General features: G+C 42.7%; 1 protein-coding gene, 1 long non-coding RNA gene and 1 other non-coding gene across 4 annotated transcripts in view; 2 read left to right on the top strand and 1 right to left on the bottom strand.

Annotated features, from left to right (window-relative positions):
* Positions 1–446, top strand: part of LOC139024193 (uncharacterized) — a 3,631-nt gene extending 3,185 nt beyond the window's left edge. For both annotated transcript variants that reach the window (XR_011475486.1, XR_011475485.1), the window contains exon 3: positions 407–446. This is a non-coding gene — a long non-coding RNA (uncharacterized lncRNA). The remainder of the gene's footprint in view (positions 1–406) is intronic.
* Positions 447–1,605: 1,159 nt separating this feature from the next.
* On the bottom strand, positions 1,606–8,488 carry ppdpfb (pancreatic progenitor cell differentiation and proliferation factor b). Its single transcript, XM_024137366.2, has 5 exons — positions 8,310–8,488; positions 7,118–7,210; positions 6,065–6,142; positions 4,202–4,301; positions 1,606–2,098 (listed from the first exon to the last, which is right to left on the bottom strand). Exons 2-5 carry the CDS (start codon positions 7,170–7,172, stop codon positions 1,972–1,974), a joined length of 360 nt encoding a protein of 119 aa, XP_023993134.1. The 5' UTR covers positions 7,173–7,210; positions 8,310–8,488; the 3' UTR covers positions 1,606–1,971.
* Positions 8,489–8,772: 284 nt separating this feature from the next.
* On the top strand, positions 8,773–8,844 carry trnae-cuc (transfer RNA glutamic acid (anticodon CUC)). Its single transcript has one exon. It is a non-coding gene; the product is annotated as a tRNA-Glu (tRNA).
* Positions 8,845–15,782: the final 6,938 nt, after the last annotated feature.

The raw sequence follows: 15,782 nt of genomic DNA, 5'->3' as shown, positions 1-15,782 counted from the left end.
AGTGGGGCCCAGGTTAATGCTTGTAGACTATGGATCTTGAGTGCACAGTACTGGTTTAATGATTATTGACTGAATAGATACTGCAGTCCCTAGGTTAATACGGATATTGAAACTGGATAGAACACTGACATTACCAGGCGGTTAATGTTGGACTGAGGTAAGGATAACTGAATGCCAGGGGAGTTAATCTGTGAACTGATAGATACCTGAATCCCATGGTTAATTATGGGCGACTGAATATAAATACTGAATTCCCCAGATGTAATATCGTTGACTGATAGGATTAACTGAATGCCATGACAGGAGGACGTAATTGTTCTGACTGAGGGATACTGATGCCCAGCGTTAATGATTGACTGATTAGGATACTGAATTGCCCAGGTAATCGCTTTGACTGATGGAAAAGGTTGACTGTTGGATCCGGAGTCCCAGGTTAATGGTTGACTAGATAATACTACAATGCCCCCAGGTTATGTTTTGACTGCAAACCGCATGGGAATAAAGTACTGATGGATACGAGTGCCCCAGGTAATGTGACTGGATGGGATACTGAGGCCCAGACGTTTTAATGTGACTGATAGTAATACTGGTATTGCCCAGGGTAATTGTGCAGAGACTGAATATGGATTCATATTTAAATGTTGACTGTTGAGAACTGAATGCCCAGTTTAAAGTTAAATGTTGATAATACTGATAAATTACTGTGGAATGCCCCACTTAATTTGTGACTGAATGCGATAAAGTTAACTTGACTGTTGGATACTGAATTGTGTGCCCAGGTAATGTTGATCTGATGGGTCATAAAGGTTTTGGACTGATTAGATACTGAGTCTTGTCCAGGTTTAAAATGTTGACTGCATGGGATACCTGAGTTTGCCCATTGTTAATGTGACTGATAGATACTGAGGTGGCCCAGGATTAATGTTGACTTATCGATATGAGTGCCCACGGTTATGTTGACTGATAGAATTACTTGAATTCCCAGGTTCTTAATGTAGACTAGATACTGAGATGCCCAGTTAATGGGATTTGCTTGAATAGATACTGAATGTTAATGCCCAGGTTAATGTTTGACTGATAGATACGAGTATTCCCAGGTTAATGGTTGACTGGAGGGATACTGAATGCCCAGGTTAATTGTTGACTGCAGATACTGAGTTGCCCAGGTATTGTTGACTGATAGATACTGAGTGCCCAGTTAAATGTTGAACTGAGGATACTGAATGCCCAGGTTAATGTGACGATAGGATACTGAGTGCCCAGGTTATGTGATGAGTAGATACTGAGTGCCCAGGTTAATGTTGACTGTTGGGGATACTGAGTGCCCAGGGTTAATGTTGACTGATGAGATACTGAATGCCCAGGTTAATGTTGACGGGGTACTGAAGCCAAGGGTTAATGTTGGATGTAATACTGAGTGCCCAGGTTAAATGTTGACTGATAGATCTGAATGCCCAGGTAATGTTTGACTGAGGGATAAAGTTGGACCTGGTTGACTGTTTGATACCGAGTGCCCAGGTTAATGTTGACTGTTTGGCATACCAACATTGTTTTCAGAGCAATAAATTCCATTGAAAGAAACAGAAATGACAGACAAGTCCATAATTAGGCTGAGGCGACTTTTACTAGACATCTGCAATCACAGGGTGACAAAGTGGAGAAGTTAAAAGTTACGAGGGCACCACGGTGTTACAGACAAGTACAAATGTAAAAAAGTTTTTTTTAATATATATATATTTTGTTCATAGATTAAAAAATAAAATAAAAAAAAGGGATACAAGAAAAACAAGGATCATTGTCAGCCTGTCCTACTAAGACAAACAAAAAAAGGGTGTGTGTTCCAATATCCATACTACCTAGTATGAAGCAATGTAACAGGCATACATTCTATGTAGTGTGGAGGATGGAACAGAATCAAGGGTTTAGGGAATGGGGACGCAGCCTCCCGTCTCCTAGCGTTTGTCCCATCTCTCAGGAGGAGGGTGGACTCCCCGGCTCGGACTTCCCGGCTTTGCTGCCGCCGCTGACCTGCCTCTTCATCACCATCTCCCTGGCAACGCAGGTCACCTGGCCGTTGGTCACAGTCATGGCCGCCGCCCTGGAAGACAGAGGTCGAGTGTGAGAGCAAAGCAAAAAATGGGGAGAGGTAAGGATGACCTGCGTGACTCAGTTGGTAAGACTAACAATGCAAAGGTCGCCAGTTCAATTCCCAGGGAGAGAGAGAGAGGTTGAGTGTGAGCGAGGAGGAGTTGGTTAGGGAGAGAGAGAGAGAGGTTGAGTGTGAGCGAGGAGGAGTTGCTTAGGAGAGAGAGAGAAGAGGGTGAGTGTGAGCGGAGGAGGTTCGTTAGGAGAGAGAGAAGAGAGGTGAGTGTGAGCGAGGAGTTGTTAGGGAAGAGAGAGAGAGAGGTGAGCGTAGAGGAAGGAGTTGTTAGGGAGAGAGAGAGAGAGGTTGAGTGACGAGGAGGAGTTGTACTAGGAGAGGGAGAAGAGAGAGGTTGAGTGTGACGGAAGAGAGTTGTCTTAGAGAGAGAGAGATTGAGAACAGGAAAACGGGTGTTAGTTCAGCAGTAGCACCTTGCTTAATGCTTTAGATAACTGCCATGAGGATTATGCCTTAGAAAGCTGTCATAGTGAGGGACCCGGAGGGATTATTCATGAAGCAAGACAACACCCTAATAAGGATTCGGAAATGTCAGCTAATGAATTACCACTAGTTGAAGTTGTTTCACAAACATTATAAAGACCTGTATTTTGCTTACGTGTGCAAATTTCGCTAGCATTCTGGTAAGACCCCAATGGGCTTTGCATTTGTACCCCCCTTGTGTACTAAGCCAGTAATACTGTAAATCCCGGTGTGGGGAAAAAGACAGATAAGGATATGAAAATCTGGATAACGATCCTACAAGGCGTAGGCTACACGTGAATATGGGAACCTGCTATGAGCACATTTGTGTGAAATTACAGATGCTCATTCTTGTTTGATATTAATAAGCCTATTCTGGATGGCCTTGTCTACACCTCTTCTGACCAATTAGCTGTATAGATGTAAGTATGTTCACTATGGGACTTTGTAACTTAGATACGCACCTTGTCTTTGCTGCTAAAAAAGGCCCAACTAAGAATGTTTGTTTTCCATTTATGAACACTTGCAATCTCACCTTTACTAGAGTAGCTATCAGGAAGTTTAGTCACCTCACCAATCATAGTGTGAGGCGGGTTAACGGTTTTGCTGAGTCTAGCATAGTGTGGAGGAGCTATGAATGAAACATATTCTCAAATGTTGTGCACAAATTGTTTTCCTTTTAATGAGAGTTTCTCCTTTGCCAAGATAATTAATCCACCTGACAGGTGTGGCATATCATGAAGCTGATTAAATAGCATGACCATTACACAGGTGCACCTTCTGCTGGGTACAAGAAAAGGCCTCTTTAAAAATGTGCAGTTTTGTCACACAACACAATGCCACAGATGTCTCAAYTGGAGGGAGGGTGCAATTGAATTTAATGTTAAATTCTCTACCATAAGCCGCACTCAGCGCCATTTTAGATAATGTGGCAGTATGTCTAAGACCAGCCACCCGGACAGCTGATAAAACAGAGGAGTATTTCTGTCTGTAATAAAGCCCTTTTGTGGGGGAAAACTGATTGGCTGGGCCTGGATCCCCGGTGCGTGTGCCTGTGACATTCRAGGCCCACCCATGGCTGCACCCCTGACCGGTCATGTGAAATCCATTGATTAGGGCCTAATTTATTTAAATTGATCGATTTCCTTTTATGAACTGTAACTCAGGAAATGTCTCCCTCTCAAATTCCAGTTAACTCCTGAAAATGACTTTCCCCATCTCAAGATATTTCCGTTTGTTAATCCGAGTCCACCCAGTGACATTTTGGCACCATTTTTTGGATAAAAGGCTTTGCCATTGACCTGTGCATCATATCCTGTGACCTTTCGACCCAGAATTCAGACACACACACAAATTGTAATATCTCAGCAATGGTAAAACCTACAGACATGAAACAAAGTGCACTGTGCTTCTGAGAGTATGTTGCATCAGAGTTGGTACGTTCAGTTCAGCTCTAAAAGCAATGTTGATTTTACCCCCCCAGTGAGCGCAATGGAACCAGGGGATAAGTCAAGAACATTCTGAAGTGTTTTGAATAGGTAAGAGGTCCATTACCCACATTTCCCTACTTTAACTTACTTCTGCTTGGCCTCCTCTGTCAGAGTGGTCATTCCTGGCTGGTTCTGCTTCCCAAAGAAGAAGCTGGACCACCAATGTCCAGAATCTTGTTTGGGCAGACCTGAGAAACAAGATTAACAACTAGGTCAAAAACATATAAAATTACTAAACATAAGACAATTACATTTTCACGGATATACAGTAACCCGATTACCCGAAGATTCTATAGTTGACCCTCGGATCGGATCACGCTCGGTGGCCACGGACCGGTGTGAAAATATGTAAAAATACACACCAGATCTGAAATTATCCCGATAAAAATAAATACCCTCTATAAAAAAAATCTAATTAGCTACACATGGCAGTTGGTTCAGTAAAAAATCTTTAATTTCTCTCCTTCGCCGGTCTTCCTCGCTCTGTCTTTAGCTCTCGCTATTCCCGAGTTGTGCGTTTCGTCACAATATAGTTTTGAATGTTCGTTTAGGACGGATGCCCGACTGAGCAGTCTACTGAATGCATCATCAATGAGCGCCGATGACGATTTCAAAAAGGTGCATTACAGTGGCTTGGAAATACAATGACATTCAAAAAGGAGGCAAATAATTAGTAAGAAAAAAAAATTCTCATCATTTTGATGTCACCAGATTGACTTTAGATGGAGTATAACGCTTGCTAGCATTGCCAGCTATTTTTTGACAAACTTGACTAGCTAATGTCAACATTGCCAACCGTCTAAAGTTTGATGACATGTTAACCCCGACAGAGTTGTTTCCTACTAAATATTTGACTACTTTAGCGATGTCATCGTATTTCCTGGTCACTATAGTGTAATTTAGACAAGTAGTTTTGCTGTAATACACAGCTGTATTTGAGCCAGGGAGAAGTGTTCAGATAGTCTATTCTATGACGTTTCCGCTGGATATATGGGATCAYCAATACGTTGCCATTTCACTACCGAGAGAACGAGAGTGTTGGAAAMWTTTRTTCAAATACAGTGAGGAACTAGACTGTGGTGACCATAAAAATACATTGAGAAGCTCTGAGGCACGTAAGTGGTGGTGCATTAGGACAATTAGAAATCCTCAAACTGGAACTTCTATAGACCTACAGTTGTTAGCCTGTCTCCCAGTACCAGCCCTGAACACAGTCCCTACCCCACCAGTTTGGTTATCTCCAGACCCACCCTGAACACAGTCCCTACCCCACCAGTTTGGGTTATCTCCCAGTACCACCCTGAACACAGCCTACCCCACCAGTTTGGGTTATCTCCCAGTACCACCCCCTGAACACATCCCTACCCACCAGTTTGGGTTATCTCCCAGTACCACCCCTGAACACAGTCCCTACCCACCAGTTTGGGTATTCTCCAGTAACCACCCCTGAACACAGTCCCTACCCCACCAGTTTGGGTTATCTCCAGTACCAACCCCTGAACACAGTCCCTACCCCACCGTTTGGGTTATCTCCATACCACCCTAACACAGTCCTAACCCACCAGTTTGGGTTCTCTCCCATACCACCCTGAACACAGTCCCACCCCACCATTTGGGTTATCTCCCAGTACCACCCTAACACAGTCCCACCCCACAGTTTGGTTATCTCCCAGTACCACCCCTGAACACAGTCCCTACCGCACACGTTTGGGGTTATCTCCCAGTACCACCCTGAACACATCCCTACCTCCACCAGTTTGGTTATCTCCCAGACCACCCTGAACACAGTGCCCTACCCCACCAGTTTGGTTATCTCCAGTACCAACCCTGAACACAGCCCACCCACCAGTTTGGTTATAACACAAGTCCCAAAATCCCACCAGTTGGTTATCTCCCATAACCACCCCCTGAACACACAGTCCCTACACCATTCAAACCACATCCTGTGTACCTGGATGGTGTGGAATGACCTCCCCACTGTACTCTGAACTGCCACAGGAGCTGCTGCTGGAGGTGGAGCCGATGCGCCCTGGGGAAAGTTAAACCAATAGGACTGTTAGGTTCGTACAGGACAACTCATTCAGCACCTTTACAAGCCCACTCCAGATCTAGGCTATTGGCACAGGATCAATCCATACTCCTGTCACTGGATCAGGATAGGGCTGGACAATACAACACATTCATGACCAAGAGGTTTGATCCCCACAATTTCTGAGGTGCAGTTAACTCTAATGAACTTATCCTCTACAGCAGAGGTAAATCTGGGTCTTCTTTTCCTGTGGCGATCCTCATGAGAGACAGTTTTTATCATAGCACTTGATGGTTTTTGCGACTGCARTTGAAGAAACTTTCAAAGTTCTTGAATTTTTCCAGATTGATCTTCATGTCTTAAAGTAATGGACTGTCGTTTCTCTTTGCTTATTTGAGATGTTCTTGCCATAATATGGACTTGGTCTTATACCAAATAGGGCTCTCTTCTGTATACACCCCCCCCCCTACCTTGTCACAAAACAACTGATTGGCACAAATTCATTAAGGAAAGAAATTCCACAAATTAACTGTTAACAAAGTGCACCTGTTAATTGAAATGCATTCCAGGTGACTACCTCATGAAAATAAAGGTTAAATAAAGGTTAAATTACAACAAAGAATTAAGCTAGTTGAGAGAATCCCAAAAGTGTGCAAAGCTGTCAAGGCAAAGAGTGGCTACTTTGAAGAAGTATTTTGATTTGTTTAACACTTTTTTTGGTTACTACATGATTCCATATGTGTTATTTCATAGTTGATGTCTTCACTATTATTCTACAATGTAGAAAATAGTAAAAATGTATTAAAACTGTAGGTGTATCCAAACTTTTGACCTGATACTGATATATATTTTTTACTTGCGTGCCAGTTTTCAATGCTTCCAAAGACAAAGGAAAATCACACTGATGGAGCGTGATTGAGTTAGGACCCGAGGGCTTCGTTTGTAAAGACATGCCCTGGCCCGAGAGCTACTCACTTCGGTAGTAGTCATTGGTAGCAACAAGAGAACCGCCTGCGTTGATCGCTGCCATTCTTCAGATCTTGTTGAATAGTGCGTTAGATAGAAACCCTGGAAGAATGGGAGACTAAGTCAGACATTTGTACATAGCCAGACATTATAGCACCAGTTTTTATTTTACAACGATGTAGTTCCTAGCCAGTTCTTCATAATGCATGGCTGGCTAAGTACATACAGTAACACGCAATAAGAATCACCTCTCACACTTATCTATATGATAAATATTGAAGCAATCATTACTGGCAAGGCTGCCTCAAATTGTTAGTGTGTAGGCTACCATCTGTTCTGTGACTTTAACGTAGGCATCTGACCTACTAAACACAAATGACAAGGTCTTTTTTTAATTTAACCTTTGTTTAAACTAGGCAAGTCAGTTAAGAACAAATTATTATCTACAATAACGGCCTACCAGGGAAAAGTGGGTTAACTGCCTTGTTCAGGAGCAGAACGACAGGTTTTTACCTTGTCAGCTCCGGGATTCGATCCAATTAACCTTTCGGTTACCGGACGAACCGTCTAACCACCCAACGGTCTAACCATTGTCGCCCCAAAATTACAATATCTCACTGATGTGGCTGTGCTAAACTCAGGGACCATTCGACCTAAACCTAACCATGATTTCGATTAACAACTGCCATTCGCTGGTGGTACATAACTAGCTAGCTAACGTTAGATATAGTTAGRTAGGCGCCTAACTATACTTTGCTAGCTAACGTTAATTTACAATGTTCCCATTCTTWAAAAAAATGTGAACGAAAAATGACAAACTTGAGTTTAGAAACAGAACATAATTTGGTGGCCTGTTGTTGAAGAAAAAGCCAACTCGACTAACGTTAGTTAGAAGAACATGTTGTCCATTTGGGACGAAAGGCCTAAAAATGACATTCTCGAGAAAAAATGTCAAAAGCAAATCTTCCTTGGTAATGTTGGCAAACAATAACACGAAAGTGAGTGTAGCTGCAAACAAATTACAGAAAAAAAAAGATAAGTCTGGAAGACTGAAATCATGATGACTTCGTGCTGTTGTCAAATACAAAGCAAATGTCCTAAACAACAAGTACATCATATATGACCGAGCATCATTAGCATTAGCTCGRTAACTTAGCATCGCTGCATTCATCATCAAACTGCCGTTTCAAGCAAATCTCACCTGTTTGTTACCCAAGAGACGTGCTGATGTTAAATAGCACCCAACTCAATCGGCGAGGCTAGTAGGCGAGTTAACGCTAGGCGACGGGGCCCATTTGAAAAATAGATTTGGGGTAAATAAAACCCTCTAACGACCCTGCGATAGTAGTGAACTGTATCGGCAGTAAATGTTCTGCCAGAATGAAGGATTGGCGAGTGGTTTTATACTACGAGGTGACACTCGCTGGTCAGACCAGGCGGAGTTTGATCTTCGATCGTGCACGACGTGCAGTGAGTTGACTGAGTTTGTTTGCTTAGAGAAAAAAACTGTTTGGGCGAACTAGAGCAATCTCCGTGACAAACTATTTATAAAATATAGTAAATAAATACATATTTATCCGTCAACAATTGTAAAAATATACATATTTATCTGTCAACAATTACTATGTTTAGCATAAGGGTTCAATCAACACAAGACTACACCTTCCCTGGTGGTCTAGTGGTTAGGATTCGGCGCTCTCACCGCCGCGGCCCGGGTTCGATTCCCGGTCAGGGAACAACTGTTTTATCAACAGACCTTCTATGGAAGAAACCTTAGAGTCCTCTTCAAATCAAATTTTATTGGTCACATACACGTGTTTAAGCAAGGTATGCGGATGTTTCGAAATGCTTGTGTTTCTAGCTCCAACAGAGCAGTAATATCTAACAATTTCACAATATATACCCAAAACACACATATCTAAGTAAAGGAATGATGAATTAAGAATATATGGATGAGCAATGTCAAAGCGGCATAGACTAAGATACAMTAGATAGTATAGAATACAGAATGAGATGAGTAAAGCAAGATATGTAAACATTATTAAAGTGACTAGTGTTCCATTCCTTAAAGTGGCCAGTGATTTCAAGTCTATGCCTATAGACAGCAGGCTCTAATGTGCTAGTGATGGCTATTTAACAGTCTGATGGCCTTGAGATAGAAGTTTTTCAGTCTCTCGGTCCCAGCTTTGATGCACCTGTATTGACCTCGCCTTCTGGGTTATAGCGGAGTGAACAGACAGTGGCTCGGGTGGTTGTTGTCCTTAATGATCTTTTTGGCCTTCCTGTGACATCCGGTGCTGCAGGTGTCCTGGAGGGCAGGTAGTTTGCCCCCGGTGATGCGTTGGGCAGACCACATCACCCTCTGGAGAGCCCTGCGGTTGCGGGCGGTGCAGTTGCTGTACCAGGCGGTGATACAGCCCGACAGGATGCTCTAAATTGTACATCTGTAAAAGCTTGTGAGGGTTAAAGGTGCCAAGCCAAATTTCTTCAGCCTCCTGAGGTTGAAGAGGCACTGTTGTGCCTTCTTCGCCACACTGTCTGTGTGGGTGGAACATTTCAGTTTATCAGTGATGTGTACGCCGAGGAACTTGAAGCTACACTGCTGTCCCGTCGACGTGGATGGGGAGGTGGGGGGGGGGTGCTCCCTCTGCAGTTTCTGAAGTCCACGATCATCTTTGTTTTGTTGATATTGAGTGAGAGGTTATTTTCCTTGCACCACACTCCCAGGGCTCTTCTAGCTATAACAGGTCTGTTCAGGGTATAAATGGAGAACGTTCATTCTTAGGCTACATTAAGGTCTGTGAATTTTAATGGTATTTATTTAGGCTTTGTGGGGATTGGTATTTGTTACTGTACCAGCTCAAGACATTTAACTTACCCTTAGCTGTAAGACAAATCTAATAATATAGTTCATCACAAAAGCGCCCAAGGAAACAATTTACACCCATATCTTACCGAAGTAATTAATTYTGTGTGTGAATGGCTCGTTTTGGTCTCTGGGTGTCACAATAAGACCTGAGAAACTGCAATGTGTTAGTTATTTATTGTATTTTCCCTAACTTTCACATTGATATCAGCCAGGGATCCCCAAACCGAATTTGGTCCAGGATTGGAAGGATGTTCGGCTTTCACAGTGCGTTTGTTCTTGGCCATAAAATAAGTATAAACTATCAAAATAAAGAAAGTCACACACTGCATGTATAATCTCCCAACAACTTAATGGGTATTTACCAACGTTTCGGCAAAAAGGCAATAAATTGTTGGGAGTTTATACATGGAGTGTGCGACTTTCTTTATTTTGATAGTTTATAGTTTATTCGCCGTTAGTCAGCACCTCCACACAAACTATTTTCTGGGGGTGCGACCAGCTCATGTTATTTTTTTAACATAAAATAAGTATTGTTATACTTTATAGCACACAGTATGAAATAATGATCATCTGTTTGGTTCCAGCTGTTTGGCATCGACAGCAAGTCAGGCAGTATTCTGTGGAAGCACTACCTGGAGAATGTTCAGCCCAACGCAGCTTTCAAACTGATAGTTCAGAGGACTACCGCTCACTTCCCACATCCCCCACAGTGCACTCTGCTCATCAAGGATAAGGTAGGAAAACAACACCATGGACTGTGTTGCAAGGAGCAAAAACATTTCAAATTTTATATTTTTTGTGTGTGTTTAATTTTCATTCTATTACATTAAAGACTGTCAAAAACACAAGGAAAACAGCCCCAAAGTGATTTTAATTTTTGGAAATCTTTTCCCAAGTACTCCCACTCATAATAGACATAAGCCTATGAGATTGTATACCAATGTAAGAAACGTTTCAAATAAAATGTTTTAGTCACTACACTACATGACTAAAAGTATGTGGACACCTGCTCGTCAAACATCTCATTCAAAAATCATGGGCATTAATATGGAGTTGGTCCCCCCCCCCCTTTGCTGCTACAACAGCCTCCAGTCTTCAGGGAAGGCTTTCCACTAGATGTTGGAACATTGCTGCTATAACAGCCTCCACTCTTCTGGGAAGGCTTTCCACTAGATGTTGGYACATTGCTGCGGGGGACTTGCTTCCATTCAGCTACAAGAGCATTAGTGAGGTTGGGTACTGATGTTGGGCGATTAGGCCTGGCTTGCAGTCAGCGTTTCAATTCATCCCAAAGGTGTTTGATGGGGGTTGAGGTCAGGGCTCTGTGCAGGCCAATCAAGATCTTCCACACCGATCTCGACCTTACTTTGTGCACAAGGGCATTGTCATGCTGAAACAGGAAAGGGCCTTCCCCAAACTGTTGCCACAAAGTTGAAAGCACAGAATCATCTAGAATGTCATTGTATGCTGTAGCGTTGAGATTTCCCTTCACTGGAACTAAGGGGCCTAGCCCAAACCATGAAAAACAGCCACAGACCATTATTCCACCTCCACCAAATTTTATAGCACTATGCATTCGGGCAAGTAGTGTTCTCCTGGCATCCGCCAAACCCAGATTCGTCCGTCGGACAGCCAGATGGTGAAGCGTGATTCCTCACTCCAGACAACGTGTTTCCACTGCTCCAGAGTCCAATGGTGGCGAGCTTTACACCTCTTGGCATTGCGCGTGGTGATCTTAGGCTTGTGTGCGGCTGCTCGGCCATGGAAACCCATTTCACGAAGCTCCCGACGAACAGTTCTTGTACTGACGTTGCTTCCAGAGGCAGTTTGGAACTCGGTAGTGAGTGTTGCAACCGAGGATAGTCCCGTTTTGTGAGCTTGTGTGGACTACCACTTCGCGACTGAGCCGTTGTTGCTCTTAGACCTTTCCACTTCACAATAACAGCACTTACAGTTGACTGGGGCAGCTCTAGCAGGGCAGAAATTTGACGAACTGACTTGTTGGAAAAGTGGCACCCTATGACGGTGCTCGATTTGGAGCTCGGAGCTCTGCAGTAAGGCCATTCTACTGTCAATGTTTGTCTATGGAGATTGCATGGACGTGTGCTCGATTTGATATACTTGTCAGCAACGTGTGTGGCTGAAGTAGCCGAATCCACACATTTTTGTACGGTATATATATAGTGTATGCCGGTATATAAAGTTATTTTTGGGTGAATTTTCCATATGCCACTTCAACCTCAGGAGGCTGAAGATATTTGGCTTGTCACAATTGAGAGCATCCTGTCGGGCTGTATCACCGCCCGGTACGACAACTGCACCGACTGCAACCACAGGGGTCTCCAGACGGTAGTGAGGTCTGCCCAACGCATCACCGGGTGCAAACTACCTACCCTCCAGGACACCTACACCACCCGATGTCACAGGAAGGCCAAAAAGATAATCAAGGACAACAACCAGCTGAGCCACGGCCTGTTCACCCCGCTATCATCCAGAAGGGGAGGTCAGTACAGGTGCATCAAAGCAGGGACCGAGAGACTGAAAAACAACTTCTATCTCAAGGCCATCAGACTGTTGAATAGCAATCCCTAGTCGGCTACCACCCAGTTACTCAACCCTGCTGCCCTGTACACAGTGGACTCCAAAATCACTGGCACCCCTGACTGGCAATGCACAAACAATACTTAAAAAAATATAAACAATGTAATTATAGAGATAAACTCAAAATACCAACATGTGAGAAATACTGTACTTTATTAATGTTTCAATGGAACCAAACAAAATCAGACAATTATTTAATACAAAATACATTTCACCAAAATCAAGGTTTCATAATTATTGGCTCCTCATTTAGTACTTAGTGCAACCACCTCTGGCAAGGATAACAGCATGGAGTCTTTTCCTGTAATGTTTGACAAGGTTAAGGAACACATTTGGAGGGATTTTGAACCATTCCTCTATGCAGATCCTTTCAAGATCCTTCACATTCTTGGGTTTGCGCTTATCAACTGCCCTCTTCCACTCAGCCCACAGGTTTTCGATTGAGYTCCGGCGACTGAGATGGCCATGGCAGAACATTGATTTTGTTGTCACCGAACCATTTCTGTGTGGATCTTGAGGTATGTTTCGGGTCATTGTCTTGTTGGAAAGTCCACCGAAGGCCAAGTCCCAGCAGAGGCAACCAGATTGCCATCCAAAATTGCCTGATACTTGGTGGAATTCATTATGCCATCAATCTTAACCAGTGCCCCTGGACCTCTGGAATAAAACAGCCCCAAAATGTCACCGACCCCACTCCATATTTCACCGTGGGTATGAGGTTCCTCTCCTTGTATGCATCTCTGTTTCGACGCCAAACATGCCGATGCTGTATCTGACTAAAACGTTCAATTTTGGTCTCATCTGACCAGAGCACCTTCTTCCAGTCATAATTTAAATGACGTTTGGCAAACTCCAAGRGCCTGCATCTGTGTCTAGGGGTCAGAAAGGGCTTTCTTCTGGCAACCCTTCCAAAGAGCCTGTGGTTGTGACGTCTGATGGTGCTTTTTGAAACCTGGTGACCCCAAGACTCCACCAAGGCCTGCAATTCGTTCACAGTGATTCTTGGGGATTTTGTTGCTTCGCTCACAATCCTCCTCCCTAAACTGGGGGTCAAAATGCATTTGCGTCCTCTACCCGTGAGGTTTTCAACTGTTCCATATCTTTTGAATTTCCTAATAATTGCCCTGACAGTGCTCAGTGGTATTTTCAATCGTTTGTGGATCTTCTTGTAGCCATGACCAGATTTATGAAGGTCTACGACCATCTGTCTCTTTTGAACTGACAGTTCCTTTTTCTTCATGGTGTTGGATGACAAAGGGATATTGCATATGTGTTACCTCATTTTTATACCCTAGTGAAACAGGAAGTGATGTTACGGCTCAATATAGTTCCTTAAGACTTAGATAAACTTAAGTGGCATTTTATTTCTCATTTTATTTTGGTAGATGTTATTTACAATAATCTTTAAGGGTGTCATTAATTGTGAAACCTTGAATTGGAGAAGATTGAATTAAAAATCAATAAATTATTTTGTTGGGTTCCATTGAAACATTAATAAAGTACAGTATTTCTCCCACTGGTATTTTGAGTTTCTCTATAATTATATTGTTTATATACTTTAAGTATTGTTTGTGCATTGCCAGTAATTTTGGAGCCCACTGTACATAGGCATGGAATCACTGGCCACTTTAAATAATGGAACAGTCACTTTAATAATGTTTACATACTGTATTCTATTCTACTGTATTTTAGGCAATGCCACTCCTACATTGCTCGTCCTAATATAATTCTTAATTCAATTTGGTTAACTTTTAGGTGTGTTAGATACTGTTGCAGCTAGGAACGCAAGCGTTTCACTACACCTACAATTACATCTGCTAAATATGTGCATGTGACCAATAATATTTTATTTGATTAAGTTGCCATTGTTAAAACATTTTTGCCCAATGAATACCACTTAAATCAGCTTCTTGATATGCCACACCTGTCAGATGGATGGATCATCATCTTGGCAAAAGGAGAAAACACTCACTAACAGGGATGTAAACACATTTGTGCACAATATAAGAGAAACAAGTTATTTTATTTCAGCTCATGAAAACATGGGACCAGCATCTATATTTTTGTTCAGTAGTTTGATCCCCGCTCTAGGCCCATGATCCCCGCTTCTAGGCCCTTTGCCCGTGATCCCCGCTTCTAGGCCCTTTGCCCGTGATCCCCGCTTCTAGGCCCTTTGCCCGTGATCCCCGCTNTTTGCCCGTGATCCCCGCTTCTAGGCCCTTTGCCCGTGATCCCCGCTCTAGGCCCTTTGCCCGTGATCCCCGCTTCTAGGCCCTTTGCCCGTGATCCCCGCTTCTAGGCCCTTTGCCCAGCCACTGTGCTCTCGCTTGCACTTTGGGGTGTAGGCCAGGTAACAGTAAAGAACTGCTGAGGAAAAGGGTTATAAATTTAAAAAAAATATTGGATTGATCAAATTTGAACATTTCCCCACAATTCTCCTTTGTTTAAAGGAATGCTTTATTGATATTCTCCACATATGACAAACCAACATTGAATTCATCCACCATGCTCGTATCTTATCCATTTAAAATGTCTACAACTAGGCTCCCATTCTAAATAAAGCTATATATATATATATTCCTTCTATCATCCCCAACATTGTACATGCCTTCAATAATGTCTCAATAAATTCAGCCGTGACGTCCCAAAAATGTACATTAGACCCAAACAATGTTTTTTTGCAGCTCAACACAATCGATGGATACATCTGCCTTTTTCCCTTGCTATGTCATAACCAGAGACAATAGAAAACTGAATAAACTAAGGCTGCGTTTACACAGGCAGGCCAATTCTGATCTTTTGCCACTAAAATTGGTCTTTTGACCGATCAGATTTTTTTTTTTGCCAATAAATTGAACAAAACATGAATTGGGTTGCTTTAGGAGGCCCTGTCTGTCAACACAGATTAAGCTTAGTCCTGGACTAAAACGCATTCCTAACGGAAATTCTCTGTCTGATCAGTGTCTGGGGGGGGGGGGAGAAACCGGTCCAGATCGTAGTAAACCTACCATCTATGGAATAACTATAGTTTTGCGTTGAGAGATCTGTAACAGGCAGGTATTAAATATTGGCAACGATTTACAGATGGCAATTAAATATAACAACAACCTTTATTTCAACTCTACCCAAGGGAGAGACATCAAAAACACAACCTAAATATAAATCACTACTAAATTAAAAAACAAAACAAAAAAATCAAAAAGT

Source organism: Salvelinus sp. IW2-2015, unplaced genomic scaffold (genome assembly GCF_002910315.2).
Source record: "Salvelinus sp. IW2-2015 unplaced genomic scaffold, ASM291031v2 Un_scaffold1173, whole genome shotgun sequence".
Taxonomy (NCBI): Eukaryota; Metazoa; Chordata; class Actinopteri; order Salmoniformes; family Salmonidae; genus Salvelinus; species Salvelinus sp. IW2-2015.
Note: the sequence above shows the minus strand (reverse complement) of the source record. Positions and strands in the feature narration are given on the sequence as shown.